Below are 20,110 nucleotides of genomic sequence, written 5' to 3'. Positions count from 1 at the left end.
TAGCCTCTTTAATGAAATGCTCCATGAACCATTCAGTCATAAGTTGTTTTGTGAACCAGGAATTTTTATTATTCCTGTAAATCACATGTAAGGATTTTACTTTTTTTCAGAAGTCTGGGATTGATGCTCTTACCGACTACCACTGTTTACATTTGTAAGTTCCAGCTGCATTGCTGCATACTAAAATGGTAACTCATTCTTTAGCTTCTTTCACCCCTGACGGTGCACTTTTTTCACTTGTCACAAATGTCTTTCTTGGCAAACATCGCCAAAAAAGTCCAGTCTCGTCCATTTTAAAAACATGTTCTGGGCTAAGATTTTCTTCTGCCACTAACACAGATAATTCATCAATAAATTCCTCTGCAGCATCTTTATCTGCTGAAAGTTTTCCCCCACATGCTTTCAGATAACCTATACCATGTCTCTGTTTAAATCTTATCAGCCAACCGCTGCTGAAATCACATGGCTCCTCTATTTTTAAATCAGCATGAATCTGCTTCCCCTTTTCTCTCAGAAGAGGTTCTGAAATTGGTACCTCATCACTCATCACTTCGCCGCTGCCGGAACCACTTGTACAAGACAGCATCGAGGTTTGTCGATTTCGCCTCATGCAAAGATTTCTGGTGTTCAAATCACTGTTGTTGTAAAATTTCAGTGGCTTATCTTTATTTCTCCGTATATCATATACAGTTCGTGTTGCAATTCCATATGATTCTGCTATAAACCGAAGAGTAGCAACTGCCTCCATCTTTTGCAGAATTTCCACTTTTTGCATTACCGTCAATGCAACGTGTTTACATTTTTCAACATTGCAAGCAGTAAAATCATGAGGGTGTTTCCATTGTATTAAAAAGTGCTGAAACTTAAAACATTCGTAATTTATCCACAAAATATCCAGATAAAAAAAATAGCAGCATTAAAGAATCTCGTGAAAAAAAAAAAAAGCTCAGAAAATACAACAACGTGAATCGTGAATTTGAAAGAAGAGTTGAGTGAATCGTCTGCTTTTTTACCTCAATGCAGATTGGAGGGAAAAAAAGCTTTTATCATGATGTCAATAATTTGGTATTTCCATTATGATTAATTATTATTAGTTAATTACGACATCATTATTGGGTAAATATTTTTTCTTTGATATTTCGTACTCCATGTTGCAGTTTCTGGAACCTATAAACTGAATGTTTATATTCTGAGAGGCAACGCGGATTTCAGGTCAGCGGATTTTCGGTATTTGACTGTATTTGATAATGGAATAGAACTTAATCAAACTATCTGAATACAATACATCAATTTGAAAGGAGAAATTAAAAATATATTGATGTAATGTATACTTATATTTGCCCCTTTATATTAATCAATGAACATATGTTCAATGAATACAATATCTGTCTTCATTTATTTATTCATGTCTGATTTGATTTGTTATTAAGTTCCTCGTCTAAAAGGTTTTTTTATACGTAATTATTTCTGATTTTGAAAGCAGTTATTCTTTATTATGAAGAATTAATGAAGTGGAAGATAATTATTTTATAATTTTACCTAATTTTAGAGCTTTAAAGTAGTTCTGAGGGGGGGGAGGTTAAAAATTTTTTGAGAATATGAAATTATTAATAACAAATGTACCCCCGCAAGGTTCCTATTTTTAAACGTGATTGTTTGAAACAGTTTTTAGTTGGAAAATAAGCTCTTAGTATAACGCATTAATAACATAGAGCAAATAATAGTATATAATATCCATTTAATTATTAGTTTTCAGCTCTCTGTCATTAAATTGATTAGATTTTTTTAAATTTTAGTCTTGATTAAAAGTGATAACTAATAGGAAACAGTATCTAAATTTCATTTTTTTTTTTTGTTGTTTTCATCCTTGCTAGGTCCAAAATCGAAATTTTATACTTGGAGATGATGAAATAGACATATCTGTATGCTTATTTTACCATTTCCAACTAAACTGACCTGCCTGTTGAAAGGTTATCTAAGTGCTCAATATCTTCACAAATGTAATGTTTTATACTTAACCTACTAAAGAATGCTAAAAATTTTAATACCTATATACCTTACTGTGCAGGGATCTGATAAAAAGTTAGATTTTATATTATGAACCTTCACATCCTCATTGCTGAAAATGTTCTCATGAAACTTTTAACCTTAGTTTGAGAAGCTGTTTGATTGGGTAGTTCTATCTATAAAGAATATTAAACAAAGATGCTTTATTTTAACCACCTTAAGAACTGCAGAATTTTATCTTCTGTGAGCTTTTAAATAGATCATGCACTGACTGTAACCTTGATATTTAAATATTAATTCAGAAAAAACATAAAACTTTATTCTCTCTTTTTTAATTTCATATCTACAAAGTCACTCTGAAATTTTTTAGATGCAGCTAAATGGTGAAAATTAAACTTACCACATGTTAAGAGTGCTTAGTAATTCCCTCCAACATTAGTGCACTTTTGTAGGTGAATTTTCCAAAGATTAAATGTTTCAAGCCATCCATTTATTGGAATTAAAGAAAAGTGTGCTTTTATAGCTTCATTAATCTCACCTTTGGAATGAAATGCCTCATAATAGACATTAAAAAATAGCCAAGAGTTACAGCAATATCAAGAGAAGAGAGTAGAGGTTCTATCAGGATGAAACAGGAGTACCCTAATTTTCATTGGGGGCATCTTCAGAGACCCACTTTACTTTTTTTGATTTGTTGAAATGTCAGAATGCATCTTATCAAAATTAAGGATTTGGAAATAATGTGATGTCTACCATCATAAAGAATCTTAGGGTTTCTTTTTGATTCTGACACACTGTGCATTTTGGTGCTTTAATTTTTTGGGACTCAATGACAAACTAATTTTTTTGTATGCAGTTCATCATGGATATTTTTATCTATAGCTTTAGATCTAGCATTAGATATCATTAGTTTCATCTATGTCTAGAGATTCTGACTGCCAGCTGTACTGATGGACTCGGGTTCGAATCCTGGAGAATGCACAAATGTAAGTGTATGATGCCTGTACAGCAAGGAGGCACTCAAAATACATGGTGAGCCAAAAGTCTATCAAGGGGGCCTTTTTGAAGGGGAAGAGGGGGAGACCATCAGGCCACCTTTAAGGTTGTTCTCCCTCAAAATTGGGGTGAAACTGCACAATTAGTTTAGTGAGACTATACCTATATCACCAACGGTAAAATTATGATGTCCTGCTCACTTCTACCTGTACCTGTATCATTTTAAAAACACAGCGATTATTAATGATTAACATTTTTCATAATATCAGTCCATCTACTGAGAGACTACAGATGACAAAGTTCTTTCTGTGTTTCTGTATCCAGGAAAAAACTTTGACTTCCACAAAATTTGGTAAACTATCTGAATTCAGTGTAGATGTTGGAGGCTTTCTTCTTGATTTAGCCCCACTTTAAAATCATAGAAAATCATAGCACGGTAATGCTTTCACATGAGTTCTATTTTTTTGTTTCCTTCAAAATTTATTCTATGATAGATAAATTTCAGTTGTTGCTACAAATTATTATCTGCAGTCATAAAAGATTTCACATTTACACATCTAACAAATACTTCTCTTTTAGTGTGCATTGTCTGCCCGTCTAAAAAATTCCAGGTTTACGTATGTATTTATGATACTATTGTCAAGTGTGAAATGTAAGATATACTTTATGCAAGAGTATGAATTTGCAAAAGACTTCTATAAAACAATAGAAACCACATGGTATTCAGCTCTGGAGCAAATTTGTTATTTCCCCCCTCTCAAATGCATTGTTTAATAGTTATAGATAGATGTACATTATAAGTATATAGATACAAATGAGTCAAATAGTTTATCCCCCCCTCTTTTTTTAAAGAATTTATGTGACCTATTAAAATATGTTAAAAGTCCAATTAGTTTTTATCCTTTTATTAGTGTTTTAGAAAGATAAAGTAATAAATAAAATTCTGTTTGTTTTATATATATGGTTATTTGTTATTATTTTGCTGCTATTTTATATTAATTAGTATTATTTTGCTGCATAACCTATTTTTGTAGTTCAACTATTGAGCAGGTTTAGTAGCTTTAGTGCATTTTATTCAATTTGTTGTTTTTGCATGCTAGGTAGCACAAAGTATGATATGTTGCTTAGATAACAGTAATTAGATAGTTTGCCACTGAAAGTCATTATTCTGTTTAAAATTATAGTATGTTAACTTTGGTCTCTTAATAGATTTTTAAATGTTATAATGGTAATTTGTGCCTTTTTGAGAATTAAGTATACAGCTCCACCCAAAATTTGCTTATTTTGCCTCTGTCATAATGATGAAAACCTATGGATACTTTTCTGCATCCATACATTCCCCTCCCCTCTCCATGTAGGCTGAGTTGCTTTTCATGAGATAATGAAAAGCAACTCAAGAATAGATCATGATAATGAAAAGCAACTCAAAATATGACTCAAGAATAGAGTCATATTTTGTGCTTTACAAATTTATAAAATGTTTGAAAGCTGTTCAGTTTTAGCATATTTAATTAACAAAAAATTCTTGGAACACTTGTTTTTAACCCCTTCGAGCCGGGTAGCGAAAACGCGCGCTTATCGCGGAGGCCGGCAGTGTCTTCCGCGAGTGTCTCTCCAGGCCCGGGGGCTTTTTTGCTACTAAGCCTAAATCCATGAAATTTCCGAAGTATCAACGCATTGTTTAATAATGCTCTATAGAGTATTTAAATGGCTTATGCTTTATAGATATTTCTATATATATATTTTATTTACCTTATTTCTTGTTTAAATGCATATTTTACACATTTTATTTTAATTACTCACCATTTTATGACTTTTAACATTATACATCTGAAAACTAAATATATTACTTAAAATTCTCTTTTCATATGAAAAATTTTAAAACAGGGATCTACACACAGTCTTACGTTACATTCCTTGAACTCGTAATAACTCATTTGCCGTTTTGGAGGATTTTTCCAGGAATGTGAACAAACGAAGCATCGTCGCCTCATTTTCTTATCAATCTCTTCTGAACAAAGTTTTGGAAAATGTCTTTCAGTTAATCTTTCAGAATCAATATCAGAATTTCAGAATCAATATCTGAAATATTTTGCATCATTTCTGCTATTTCATGCTCTGTTAAACATTTTCGACGCTTCAACATTGAAATGGTAAAAACAGAAAGAATTCACGTCTAACAAGATCTAATTATTTTCTAAAAACTGAACTGTAAATGGAAATACTCAATGCTTTAGCGCATATAAAACTTCTACTTACAATAAACAACTACCACATGCGAATAAAGTGCGATTTAAAGAGACGTCATAAATCACGCCATTCGGAAACATTTAGTTCCCCGTTTGTTTATATAATCAAAAACACGTGTATGTGAGTCATGCTTCTCTCATTTCGAGTAGAAGGTCTAATGCACATGTATCTGAAACCATATGGACATACAGTGCCATCTTGTGGCAGAAATTATAGTTTGAAAAACGTTCCAAGGTAGTGGCACAAATACGTGACAGTCGGTAGAGAATGCAACAATCGTCTGGCACGCCTGCGTGTCGGCCGGTGATAAGTGTGTTCGTTGCAGGCACGTATACGTGACAGTCGGCGCGAAGGGGTTAAATTTATGAAAATGTTAGTTATATGTTTAAAAATAAATGTTACTTCATTTATTTCTCTGATATATTTCTGTCTTTCAGTTGTACATTTTATTGGTATTTTGTAACTTCTTAATGCAACAATTGTAGTAATTTTATTCTTTGTTTCATATATTGTAATTTTAATGAGATTTTTGTTATTTTTTTCAAATATAATGGCTGTGTTTTAAGAAATAACATGTAATTTTAGGAAAAATCGTCCGATTCAGAACCAGACGCTCCCTTTACGCACAGGAAAAAGTTACGAACAGTCAAAAGTGCTGAATCTCTTGTTCACTGTGTCAAAGAATCTCCTCAAAGTACAAATCAAGATGACATGTCTGGCAAGTATATTTTAGTGCTAAAAATATTAATTATAAATTAAGAAAGTTAGCCTTGCATGATAGCAAATCATTTTCATTAAGAAATAAACATTTAAAAATTAAATAAGTTTTAACATGATTTGCTTAGGTTTGTTAGTTGAAGTAATGAGAATAGGTAATAAATATGAATAAATTTTATAAATCAGCATATTATATTGCATAAAAAGTGTCATGTAGCTATTTTTTTAGAAGTTTTTCACAAACATATTCTTTTTTTAGTTTGCTTTTATGAAAATAATTATTAAATCAGCTACATATCCCCATGTCTTCCAAGTTTTGGATTGTATATTATTATTGTAAATTAAGGCAATATTTTGCATTTCCATAGTTGTAATAGTGCTGGTAACAGCAGTAGGACTTAATTAAGCAATTATGTAAAAATCAGCCTGAAAATTAGCATATCTGATACCTCTAGTAATATCTGAATAAACTGAAAGTGGATATTTTTAACTGTTGTAAAGTGTAGTATTTATAAGTTTAAATTGCCTGTCATTGTAATATGCTCTGTTACATTCAAATTACTTATATTTATGACAAATTGTTTACTTCTAATTGAACAGAAAAAAGGTAAAAAATTAATTTAGGGCCCATATTAACAAATTTTATTTCTTAAAACTTTTATAACTAATCTGTTTTCATTTGATAGTGTTATAATCCTTCTAAGTAGAATGGTGAAACAGATTATTTATGTATGCTTTTTAATCATATATAATTCTTATGAAAAAATGTACACCGCTGACTTCGTAAAGTTTCTTCCCCCCCTTTTTTTTAAATCACTCATTTTGTAACAGTAATCTGTTTTGTTATGTGATAATACTGCATATTGAAATTAAGATGATATGCTCTGCTGCTTTGAAATTCAGCAAAGATTTCTTAAATATATCACATAGTAATTGAAATGTCATTAAATATTGAAAAGTGATTCATTTCCGTATAAATATAAATATTACAGCAAAGTTTGAAGTCCAGCACTCTATAGAATGCTTAGGCATTGTATATAATGCCTAAAACTAGCTGGCAATGAATGAAGCAATTCATATTTTATACATTTCCTAGGCATTTTATAGAATGGCAAATGACAAACCGGCAAAGTATGAAATACATTTCTGAATTGTTTCGAAGAACCAAACTACTTACCAAAAGTTAATAAATGATGTAAAAAGGTCAAAATGACTACTAAGAAGGAACCACGAAATTACTGGCTGCTGAATCTCTAGGATGTGGTGTTTGTGGAAACAAAATTGCATTCATTTATTCTGTTAAAGAAAGCGTGAGTGCTATACAGTGTCATGTCACAGATCTGAGTTATTTCCTCTACTTCAATGAAAACTCATTTGAGTACTGCACACAGACAACATGACAGAATGTTCTCAATGAAAGAACTTTCAATTAAATACAGAAACAGTACATATAATGATATTGGACTGTACCTTTGTGAGCCCTGTTAAGGGGAAAAAAAAAAAAAAAAAAAAAGGTACTAAAAAGGTCATTGTTGTGAAACTTATGATTGTTTCTGAACTTAATTTCCATTGTCAGATAGATCTTACTGATTCCCAGTCTCAACCATACAGAAAATACAAATTTATTATGTTGTATCAAGATCATCTCACTATCTTTTTTTACATATTTTGAATAACAGTTTTTTAATCCTTTGGGTACATTTGATGACTTAGATTTGTTTGGCCTAAGTTATGGATAATGAATCTTAATCATCATTCAAACTAGGACAAAATTAAACATGTACATTCTTGTGCATGCCAAAAGTGATTGGTATGAGTTATAAGAGGATGTTTCTTCCAGTACTTCAGTGAATGTTGTTTTTGAAAAGTCAACAGAAGAATTTTTTCAAATAAACCCGTACCCTAAGGGTTAATGGCACTGTTTCATTAACTTTTCAAAATAACATTTGTATTTTTGAGGAATGAACATCTTTTAAATAATAGCCATATCATGACCTTCTTTTCATACTTTGCCTACAGTGCATTTGTCATTTTATAGAATGCCTAGGGAAAGTATGTAATGATTCTTATATTTCATACTTTGCCTAAAATCATCTGGCATTATATTCTGTGAAATGCCGGCGTTTTGTACTTTGCCGGCGACATATATAAGCCATAAATTTAAGTTTTCAATTCACCTTTGTAAACAGATTCTCTTGATTTTCCTGAAAGCTAAGAGTAAAAATGTATATTTACCATATTTTTCATAGACACTACGAATAACTTTAGAAGAATTTTTTATTATTTTCTTTTTATTAAAATTCTTAAAAAATAAAATGATGTTTTTTGAAGGATGCTTAAAACAATAATCTCACTTTTTGATATTTATTATATTTTAGAGGTGACTTTTGGAAAGATGTCTGAAATGAAATCATGTTTGAAATTGTAGTTTTATGTACAGTTTTATCAAGCCAATTTTTATTTTGCACTCCTTGTGATCAACGGAATAATAGAGGATTTATTTCTTGACCTTGTATCATAAGAATCACTTTGCTCCTTCATTTATTTTTATATCATCACTGAGTGCCAGTAAAAAGTATTCTATAATCGCTGCCATTGTAGAAGGTACAATGCTAGGCAAAGTCAGCTTCCAAACAGTTGAATCCAATATATTCATACTGTTTAAATCCTAAATAAAGCATGAATATTTATCTTCAGTAGTAAGTAGTATCTTTACTGTATGAATGTATTTAAAATCTCTCTATCTCATGAACATCCCCTGAAATTTCATTCCTTTACTTTTGGTCAAAGTTGAACATAAAACACTTGTGATAAAACTGGTTACACTTGTGATTGATCTGTGAGGCATGATAAGTGATAAGTCGATAATGAAAATAAAATGCTGTTTATGAAAATCAGCCACCTCCCCTCAAGGCACCTTTTGTACTGTAATATTTCTGGTTTTGATCAGTGAGGGTATGAAGTGTTGAACATTTTTAATTATTAAGTTTTTGATCTTTTAGAAAAGTAATTCTGTGTAAAAACTGGGAATTTAGTAGTAAATCAGCAATCTTTTTTTTGGGGGGGGGAAGGCTGGTGTTTGAAAATGTTTTTTACTTAAATATTTGTTAGAATTTTGTTTCCTCAAAATTATAGCAGTGAATTTTAAAGTTTAATTTTATCATATTCCATCATCAATAAATCCTTAGATGCCAAGAAAAGTGTTTATGTACTTCATTTTATTACTTAATTTTTCATTTCGTACTAACATTATATTTTAATCTTATGATTGGTTTAAGTATAAGCTATCTGTAAAGGTTCATTCCAATTTAGTTAATTAGCATAAATTTAAAAAAATTAACTGTAGCAATAGTTATTTAGCTTATTGTGGTTTGATGCAGTCTAAGCTGACCTTTTGACTGATTTGAAGTAAAACATTATGCTTCATTTGTTGTGTGTTAAATTTAGTTCCTTACTGAGATGATGGACAAATGGAGTCAGGTAGTGCTCAATTATTTCCATGATACTTCGAAATGATAATGAATTGTTTGAGCATTTTTTATCTTCTACATACTGCTTGTTCTCAAATATTGCCCTTATTGGAGCAGGGTTCCTCCTTCCCCCTCCATAAAGTTAATTTTGAATTTGGCTTTATTGTATCATCATTTCAAATGTACTGCAACTAAAGCAAGATCTCCTGCATATTGTTAGCATCCTACATCTTGTTTTCATGATAGATAGAACAGGAATGAAAAATCAATGCTTTTTTCACCAAAATAGGTTAAGAGTTATAGACTTGCTATATATTTATATTAATACAGCTGTGAAAATAGCACTAATATTATCATTAAACTGATTGGCTTTAAGTAAGTACTAATGCTGTAATTAATGTTAAGTATACAGTTCACATTTGGACACAAGTATGAGGTAAGTTAATTTTAAGTTTACTGTTTATATGTATTAGCACTGATCTGGTAGTTTCCCATTTGTATTTACATCTGTCCTTATTAAGAATAATAAATGGCATTTGAATTCGGAAGAAAGATTTTATTATTATTGCTCTTTTTTAATGCTAATGTAGCAACAACAAAAATATTAAAAATAAATTTTATGTTACTTTTACATTTTTGCATCATGACATTAAACACATCTTGTGTTTAATACCCATGATGTATCTGATTTAATGCCATTTTACATTACTGGAAAAGTTACTAATTCTTGAGAAATAACATATGGAACAGTGGAGCACATATACATAAACTATTTTTGTGCCGATACTAAAGGCAGCCAAACCAAAAAGGCAGTATATGACCAAAAAAAGATAAAATTGCTAGTGCAAATTACCAGAAACATTTTAGATTTAATTAGAAAGTGTGTGTATCAGCCTAGTATTCAAATGTTTTGCCTTCTTCAGACTGATATCATAAGTTCCGAATTACTTTTCTATGATATCCTGTATTTTAATATGCAAATTTCTGTCAACTCTTATGTATTTAATTTGGTCAAGTCTTCTGATTTTGGAAGATGAAACTGTATTTTGCATATAGTTTTGCTCATACTATTATGACATTATACAAACTATATATCTATCACATAATTACTGTTTTTATTTTATGATGATGTTATTTTAAGTTTTATGTATCATTTTGTAGGATTTAGTAGGTTATTTTTTGGAGCTCTTTTATTTTGGAATTTCGTCATTATGATCCTTTTATAGTAAATTAAATGCGTATTTTAATAAAGTTTACATATTTCAGGTGGTAGCAGTCACAAGTCATCTCCTCAAGTATCTGTAGATTCTTCAAATTCATTGGAAGTATCTTTGCCATCATCGAAGTCCCCAGGTCTGCAAAAGCATACTCGCTCCAGCTCTCATGAATCTTACTTTGAAAATAATGGTATGGATATAATCTCAGATCCATCCTTTGAAGAAGATGAACATGGACTATTGTATTATGTTAGTGAACAAATGCGAATGCTTCAGGATTCAGAGGCATGGGATACTGGGGAGTCGAAATACAGGAAAGATCTGGAGTGCAGTAAATCAGCTGAAACGAATAACTTGTGTGAAATGGAATCTGAAAAATCTTGTGATTCAGAGAAAAATGTTCGTAAGCAGAAACTTTCTGCTGGGGATGATTTTGCTCAAGCTAAATTTCAGAAACTTAGTGAGATGGACTTTGAATGTGCTTCAAGTCCATCGTCTGCCATTTTCAAAACTTTTGATTCTGCTAGTGATGATGCCTGTTGTCACATGGATTGCAGTCACAGAACTTTAATCTTAGATAAGTCTCAAACTGTAGACAACTTTCATGAAGCAGATGATGAAAGTTGTCAAGACAGACTTTCTCCTGCTGATGATGTATTAACTCTTGATCCTATAACTTTATATGATGCCATTCTTAATAAGCGCACTTCCCCTGTATCATTGCCAGATGCTGAGAATGATCCAAGTAGTCGAACAGTAGTAGAACGATATGGCAATGCAGAAACTGTGTTAGTTGAAGTCCATGCAACACAAGATAGTTCAGAAGAAGAAGAACATTCTCTAACTGATTCCTGTAACACAAATGAGAATAAAGAAGAGTCTTTTGAATCTCTACCTGATGCAATACAAACTGATAATACCTATAATACAGAATGTAATGAATCTAAACTTCAAATAGCTGAACTTCCTTCTTCTAGTACCGAATCTGTAAAATCAAGTGGCTCACCAGATATTTTCCCATCTGTTTTCAATATACATTCAGATCCAGTAACAGAGCAAAGCAATGTTAGTTACTCAAGCTCATTACCTAAGGCAGATGATGCTGATGTTAGTGAAAATGTTTTAAGTTCTGCTGCTGCTGTTACTTCTGATATTAAATTATCTGAAAAAATATTGTGTGATCAACAGAGTAGGAATCTGCCTTGTGCAATTGAAACTTCCAGTAAAATTGATTTAATGGATGAAGATGTATTAAAAGATGTAAAAGTAAGAGAAAAACAGCACGATTCAAACTTGGAGGATCCCTCATCACGGAAGAAAGTTTTAAATTTGAAATTAGATAGTTGTACCAAAAAAGGCTATACATTTGATAGATCAGAAGAATTGGATGGATATCATTCTTTCAGTATTAATACCCCACCATCCCCAGTTTATCCCCCTAAGAGCTTAAAATCACATGAATTTCAATCTTTAAGGACTAAAATGGAAACTATTCCTTTACATAAAAAGAAACAGATACTTAATATTCCTTCTCCGTCATCCCCTGTTGAGGAAGTTCGAAAGAAATTTGAACTTCATGCTTCAAATCCACGAAAAACAGATATAAAAACTCGATCTAATGTTAGAGATTTAGCTTCAAAACACCAGAAAGCTTTTGAAATGACTGAACCTGAGGAATGTGAAAAAAGAAAATCTGAAACTGTAAGGACAGTCAAATGTGATACTGTGTTAAATAAACGTCACTCAGAGCCACCTCCAAAAACTGTGGAGAGTAATTTATCAGATACTAATAAAAGAATGTCAAGTAAATTTGAAGAAACTTCAATTAAGGCACCTGTGAATGTTGAAAAACAAAGTAACAAGTCAAAAGTTTCACAGCCAAGCCTTTTTACGCAGCTAAAAATTCGAAAACTTCAGTCATTACAAGCAGAGGCAAATGTTCCTCCTCCTGCGCCTGTTGACCCATGGTCTGATCCTATATTAGATATGCAAGAAGAATATCATCCTATCATTTCATACTTACCAACATCTACCTTTAATTCTGAAATGAATGAATTGCAAGAAAATGAGCAAAGTAAGAGTGACTCTGATGAAGTTATTCAAGATCATGATGATTTTGAAATTGATAACAATATTATATCAGATGACACAGATAGAAATGATAGGTCTGAGCTATCAAAAGAAAAAGAAGGAGATATTAGTGTTGCTAAAACTGAGCAAGATACATCATCGTTTATACAAAGTGAATGTCTTGAAAGTGACATAAGTAATGAATTTGAAAACCAGCAGCTGTGTTGTAAATTAAATGAAGCTGGTGTTGAAAGTGAAGCTGTTAAGAGAGAAAGGATAAATCGTATTAAAGAAGAAAGAAGAGCCCAGCTTCGTGAAAAATTAAAACAAGAGAGTTTTCGCCTGGAAGCTGAAGAAAAGGAAAAGGTTCAAACTAAATTCCGTTTACGAAAAGACTGTCTGAGGTATAGTGCTTCAGTTGAAAATCAGGAAAAAACTCATAAAACTGTGAAAAAAAGTGATAAAGCTGTTGAAACTGATACTGCAGATATAACTGAGACAGGCACAAATTGTAATCTTAATACATCTGCTGATACTTCTAAAAATTCTGCATGTTTAGTTGATAGTAAAAATGAGCTAGATAAATCTACTGAAAGAAATAGTGAGTTAGATTCATCAGCATTGTCTGCCAGGCAACAAAAGACTTCACCTAAAAGAATTTCTTCAGATGATTACATATTATTGCATAATAAATCAAATGCAGAAAAAAAGTCTGGTCGTTCATATGAAGACACACGGAAGTGGCTGTCTATGCCACCAACGGACATAAGGGACAAGGTTGCAATGTTTGAGCGTTCCAAAGACACAAAGGAATTATGCAGGTTGGGACCAAATGGTAAATTTCCACAGAAACAAAGCACTTCAACATTAGCCTCATCATTTGTGAGATAAATTTTGGGCATAGTTTGATATTAATTCTTCAAAGCTAGTAGCTTGGTGATGATAGTGCTATATATGGTATACCATATACTTGATCTCAACAGTATTTGTGTGAAAGCATGCTACTGGCAATATATCTTTGTAAATATTGCTAATTGAAGTCAAAAAAAGAAGACCATTTTAACTTTATTTCTGTCTTTTTGTATTATGTATTATATTTTGGGATAATGTGGAGTACTATTGCCAGTAAACAGTCACAAGCTGCAATCTGCTTTTCAACTGAAAAGCTATTCATTTGCAAGAAAAGATAATAAGTTACTCTTAGTTCAGTTTGTGTTATGTATTTATACGAGTATAGAAGTAAAAAATATGCATATACGCAAACAGTTGCATCCTTCTCCCCCCCCCTAAAAAAAACTAAAAATGTACAGATATATATCTGAAAAGAGTTACTGTTGATTCAATAAAAAAAGTACTTTCGTATTAAAATGTTAATTAATTGACAAAAATTTATAATAGTATTTATTATATTTTACTGTTGAGATTATGGTATATTGGAATGCTATTTATAGAATTATCTTTTTCTTGCTACCTCATCATTTTCATTGTATTCATCATTTTTATTTGTATATATACTTTTGATATGTTGAAAATATATTTTATTTAGAGATATTAAAAACCACTATCATGCTTGGCTTGAAAATAAGGTTTTTCTTCCAAATCATTCCGGTGTGATAAGTGGTTATGAATATCACTGTGATAACATCTAAAATGTTTATTAATGCCATGTACTGTAGTATACTTTCTGACCTTTTCTTCTCACCTTTGTGCCTATTTGTGAGCTATGCAAGTTTTTTAAAGTCATTTTTTATGAACAAACGTTATACATTTTATATGCTCGAAATAATGCAATAAAACATATTTGTTTGTATGAAAATCAGGGATATGTTTTTACATGTGTTTTAAATCAGTTTGCTAGTAAGTTTTCCAGTTCCCCTTCTTCCAAATGATTATTACTGTAATTTTCTTGAGAGAGAGATTTATACTTTTTTAGAATTTTTTTATTTGTCATTTTATATGCTATTGATCTAATGATTTTGTACATTTTTATAATTAAATTTTTTGATGATGTGTAATGTTCACTGTAAAGTAATTTTGTATCTGATAAGACCAAACGCTTTTACACCACAGATGGTATATAAATTTTTTCTGAAATTTGTTGTAGATGTTCTGAAATTCTTTTAAAGTTTTGAAAATAATCAGTTGTGCAGCTTATTATTTATAATATTCACACTTTAATTTTAAATGAGCTTTTTTGTTAATGCAGTTTTATCTTGTAAATGAATAAAATTTTCAGAATTGTTGTCCTTCTGAATTGTTTTGTAGCATGTGTATAACATCACTATTTTGTATTTTCAAAAATATTGCTGACAATATTTTTTTTTTTTCAAAAGTATTTTTGTTTTTATATGCAAAAAACAAAGCTAAATTTATTTATTAAGATTAAAACAGTTACTTATAACAATTGCTTTAACAGGATTGTGTTTTGGCTGGTAGGATGGGAGAACTTTTTGGCTAAATTAAAATTTTAGGCATATTTGTTTATAGTTAAAAAAACAATTACAGTTTTGTAACATCATAATCATTAGCTACATAAGCTGTTTTTGTTGTACTGCTTCCAGGCCCATTTTGAAAAAACACTGAAGGGGGGTATTTATTTCATAATTTTATAGCTAGAGTCAACTTAGTGCATTCAACTGAAAGTTATATATATATATGAATTTATGACTGATTACATTATTGTTTCTAAAAGGTTTTTGTTGATTTCAGTTTTCTGAAATAATTTCCTAAACTTGTTATATTTTTTAAAATAAGAATATTGAATGGATTACAATTTTTTAATGTTTTAAACTGTATATAGTATCAGAAAATTTGGTATTTATTTTTTTCCCTTTCCTTTCTAATAAGCATATAACTCTTGTTAAATCACATTTGAACTTTGAAATGTTTGAAGTTTAATGCATGTGTTAAGCAAATACTGTTCAGTGCATTATTACTTTGCCTGACATTGCTTTTTAAATATTACTTAATAAACTTTATAAAAGTGCTCAAAAATTTATTATTGTGCCTTAATTTCTTTTCAAAAATCATTGGGGAAAACTGAAATTTTTGCTAAAATATTTAAAATTATTGAAATTTTTATGGCTGTTTGTTGTATGAATTGTATGTTATGAAGAGTATGGCATTTCAATGCACTTTGTTAGCAGTAGAAATCCAAATGTCTGTGTTCATCTTTTCACAGTGTGTGTTATCTTATGAAAGTGAATGATTGCTGTGTCTTGCTGTAATGATTTTATATTTTATATGTGTGTCTTGCTGTAAATTCTGACATTTTGCTAAGAGTTGAATGTTAAGTGAATTTATGAATACGGTTTAATTGATTAATGTATGATGCATCTGATATTTATGCAAATGCACAAAATGTACAGTTGTATGTTTTTATAGGTTGCTTAAATGAAAAATCATAAAATAAAAAATGTTTCTCTTAACCTCTGTCTTTTTTATGTCAGTTTTGTATATTAATAAAGTTTAATTATGGATCAAGATTTATATAAACCTAACTCAAAGGTTAAAGAACAAAGTTCGCACTCATTTGAAAATCGGAAAAAATGTAAAGGAAAAAGTGAACTTTCGAGAAGTTACAGAAGTATTAAAAAAATACATATGGATCTTGTCAATTAGGAAAAGTTCACAATTTGAATAATAACCAATAAAAATTGCCATCTTTAAAATGAGAGCAAATAAAGCTTTACCTTTTATTATTATGATGATTAGAATTTTTTTATAACCCAATCTGTATCTGGTAATGTTATACCAACATGCAACTGTCGTATTCCATTTGTTTGCTGTTGTTTACCCCTTTCTTTAGAGATGCTATTTTCTGCCTCATCTTTCCTTAGAAATTTGATTGTTCTTCAACTTGTTTAATAATAATTCAATAAGATAAAATTCCTTTTTGTAATAGTTTAATCATTTCATTGTATATTGTGATGAGTGCATGAAGTTATTTAGGTATTCTTGCTTAATTTGATAACTATCCCATTTTTGGTAAGGGAATTGTTCATTCAATCAAAAATTTAATTTCAACTTTAATTCTTGAAGAATGAATATTTCCTAATTTTATAAGTTTTTGAGTTATATCACAATAAATTTAGTTAACTTGTAGTCTCGATTGTAAAACATAATTTTCATGATGCTTCTGTTGCAAGTCATGCTAAGCCAAAATAAAATTTATTAAGTCAATCAAATAAAAAAACACATAAGGCCATCAAATTATAAAAACTTACCAGAATTAAATCTTGTCTCTATTAGCTTAAAAGAATCCCCTCTGTTTTTTATTTATTAGTTTCAGCATATGTATTTACACTGGAATGCTTTTTGGAAGCGTTTTATTGGAGAATGTCCCACATCATCTGTGTTGCATGCTGGAATTTTTTTTTTTTTTTTTTTGAAAATCAAATGACAGACATTTAATATGGACTTAAATTTAGAAGTGTATTAAAAAAACATAATATCAAATCTGACGAGTAAAGGAAAGGAAGATTAAGGTGGTTTATGTTTAGTAGTGTGTTGCACCCACCTCTTTTGTATGGTGGTTAGGGAAAGTGGCTGCCATTACGTAATGGCAAATTTCATATCCTAGAGAAAGCGAAATTGTTTCTAATTGTATGTAAGTTTTGCACCTTGGGAGACATCTAAAAATCTGCAAAGTGTTTTCTCTATCATAATCGAAATAAAGCTGAGCAAGGTCGCATTGTTCATCTCTAAGGTGGCAACCATTGACAAGGGCTTTTTTTCACTTGATCGTGATGAATGAATTAATGGAGCTAATCTAGACTATTTTCAGATTAAGAAGATAATTAACAGCAGATAAAAATTATAAAAAATAATATGATTAAAATTAATTTTGCTGACTCTTTTCTCATAATCACCATTACCATCATTCCTGTAAACGTTTTTCCCAACACGTCTCCAGGTGAGCAACTTTACAGTCATAGCTTAATTTAAGCGCGTGAGCAATTTTACTTGTGTTTTATATATCTTTGGGATTTGATTGCAATTGAATTAATAATATTTAATTGTTTTTTGGTACTTTTATTTAGAACAATAGATTTTGAGTTTTTGCATTGTCTGCCTGTGTTTTGTGCTTAAGCTCTCTGGCAAGTGTATCAAGCATTCTTATTTTGTTCTTTAACATAATGATTTTTTCTACACTTTAACATTCTCCCCCTCTCACTCCCATCATGAATATGCATCCAGATACAGTAACATGTCTGGTAAGTTCAGTTAGCTCAGTGCATACTAACCGAAGCTCGCCCTCTGTAGAAAGGAATTCATCTATCTTTACTTCGTCTTTCAGATTAGAAGCTATAAACCATATCTGTAGTATCGCAAACTGTTTGTTATACAATCTATAGAAACTAAGAAATTAAACAGGTCAGAAAGAAAGCAGTTTTCTTCCTTCGTCAATACAATTCTAAACGCTATGGCCGATGAAAAGCTATTTTTTATGTCCAGCTGCAGGGTCAAATTCTTGCACTACAGCAGTACTGCGAAAATTTGTACAAATCTGCACCAGCATCATTTATTTCGTCTGTTAAAGTACTATCACATTCAGGAACTGAAACTGACTCAACATTTACAGAAATAGTAGTAAAAAACGCATTCCCAAGATCCATAAGGTTAGGTTTATTTAATTAAGACAAAGCACATAAAGGCTATCTGCTTAGGGGTAGGGATGTCTTCCAGAACATTTCATAAGGACACTGACTCGTATACACATTACACTGGTAGAATATGACACGAAGACAGCGGATTCGAACACCGGACCAAACTACCGGTATTCATCGACTTTACAGCTTGGCTGCTGGTGGGCTTCGCAAGAGCTCTTAAGAAGCACCAGTTCTATAAAGTATTACTCATAAAAGCACATGATGTAGACCATTTTCCTGAGCAGGTTAAACCTAAATTTATTGGAATTACTGTAGAGGAAGTTCTATCCACTGTGACCAAGGAACTGTTGGTGTGGTGTACCAATGAAGAGCACATAGACATGCTTAAAAAATCGATGGAGGAGAAGCCCATTCGCTCATCATCAGTCTCAGTGGGAGTTTTGTGGTGTCAGAAAAAAGTCTGTGATTGTTTTTGGTGTGCCAGCTCTTGCCACAGCAGACGACATTGAGAATCTAGCCCCATCAGTAAATCATAGCTGTATTTATCTAACAACACCTGCCCACACATCATTAGATGTTGATAACTAGATTTTTGAAATTCTGTTTTGAAAGATTGCAGTCGAGTTTGGATTTAATTCCTGTGCATTCAAGTAATGTATTAGAGTATATAGGTGCTTTAATTGGGAATAATTAAGTTTGCATTAGCCATAATTGCAACTGCTAGCGTGCAGTGCTTGTGGGAAAAAAAAAAAAAAAAAAAAACCTGCTGATACATGCATGGCAATTGCTTCAAAAACGCAAGAATTTTATCTGGAAACTAGGCATCATCTTCGAAGTACCCTACTGTGCAAGCACTGCAGTATGCTTAGCATACAAGGCAGAGCTCAATCACCTGAGAATAGCTGTTCAACACTGAGCATGGAGCAGGGATATAATCAAACGAATAATGCTATCGGTGCTTCTCAGTATTACAGGTAAGTATGCGAAGGTGCCAGGCTGCAACTGATTCCGCAGAATAGATTATCTTGAAAAATAAGTATGAGATCTCTAAAAGTTTTTTAGTCTACTAGTAACCTTGGGGCAGTGGTTTGCCATGGCCCACTTAGGCTTGTGGTTTACATAAGGGTGATTTATGCAACATACATAAGGTGAACCATGCAACTTGAGGTTCCTAATGGAAGAATCGTTGTTACTTGTGTATCCATCCTTCATATTACATGACCGCAGTACTTTCTGAAACAGAGCACATTTATCATTCTCTGTAGACAATTAAATTGTGGTGGGGGACTTCTACCCTGCAAGCCCTCTTTAGCGCATACCGGAAAAAAAAAAGAGCGGCTGCGACATCATGAACAGTCTACTAACTTTCTCGATGGCACGGGCAAAAGGCTGAACAGATATAACTATACAAACAGATAAACTGTACAAACAAAAACTTTTAAGTAAAACCTTAAATTAAGTTAAAGGTGTAATTATTTTGCTTATCCGAACGTAAGTTATTTTCTTTTATTAAGGATTAATCGGAGATCGGCATGCGTAAGTAGAGTCTACGACTTGTTTTGAAGCTTTTCCTCCCGTAAATCTCGTAACTCCTAAAGCTGCTATCGCACATCCGTTTGTTTCGGAAGAACGACTATTTGGAACAATTTTTCTACTTCGTCATAAGAGGCAATCACCATAGATCACTTTGGGTTTAACACAGGTTTTAGATCGGGTGCATTTATTTTTTTTGGGGGGGGGGTAAAAGAAAACCTTTTTTCCATCATCTTTC

General features: G+C 31.5%; 1 protein-coding gene across 3 annotated transcripts in view; it reads left to right on the top strand.

Moving 5' to 3' along the window:
- The window catches only part of CdGAPr (GTPase-activating protein CdGAPr), a 255,305-nt gene extending 239,150 nt beyond the window's left edge, over positions 1–16,155 (top strand). For all 3 annotated transcript variants that reach the window (XM_035361218.2, XM_035361217.2, XM_035361219.2), the window contains 2 exons: positions 5,839–5,971; positions 10,707–16,155. In XM_035361218.2, the coding sequence (XP_035217109.1) occupies positions 5,839–5,971; positions 10,707–13,618 (3,045 nt within the window). In that variant the 3' untranslated portion in view covers positions 13,619–16,155. The remainder of the gene's footprint in view (positions 1–5,838; positions 5,972–10,706) is intronic.
- The last annotated feature ends 3,955 nt before the right edge of the window (positions 16,156–20,110 follow it).

The sequence above is a fragment of the Stegodyphus dumicola genome, chromosome 8, assembly GCF_044657685.1.
Source record: "Stegodyphus dumicola isolate Sdum_Otavi_A_Nest chromosome 8, ASM4465768v1".
NCBI classification, from domain to species: Eukaryota; Metazoa; Arthropoda; class Arachnida; order Araneae; family Eresidae; genus Stegodyphus; species Stegodyphus dumicola.
Note: the sequence above shows the minus strand (reverse complement) of the source record. Positions and strands in the feature narration are given on the sequence as shown.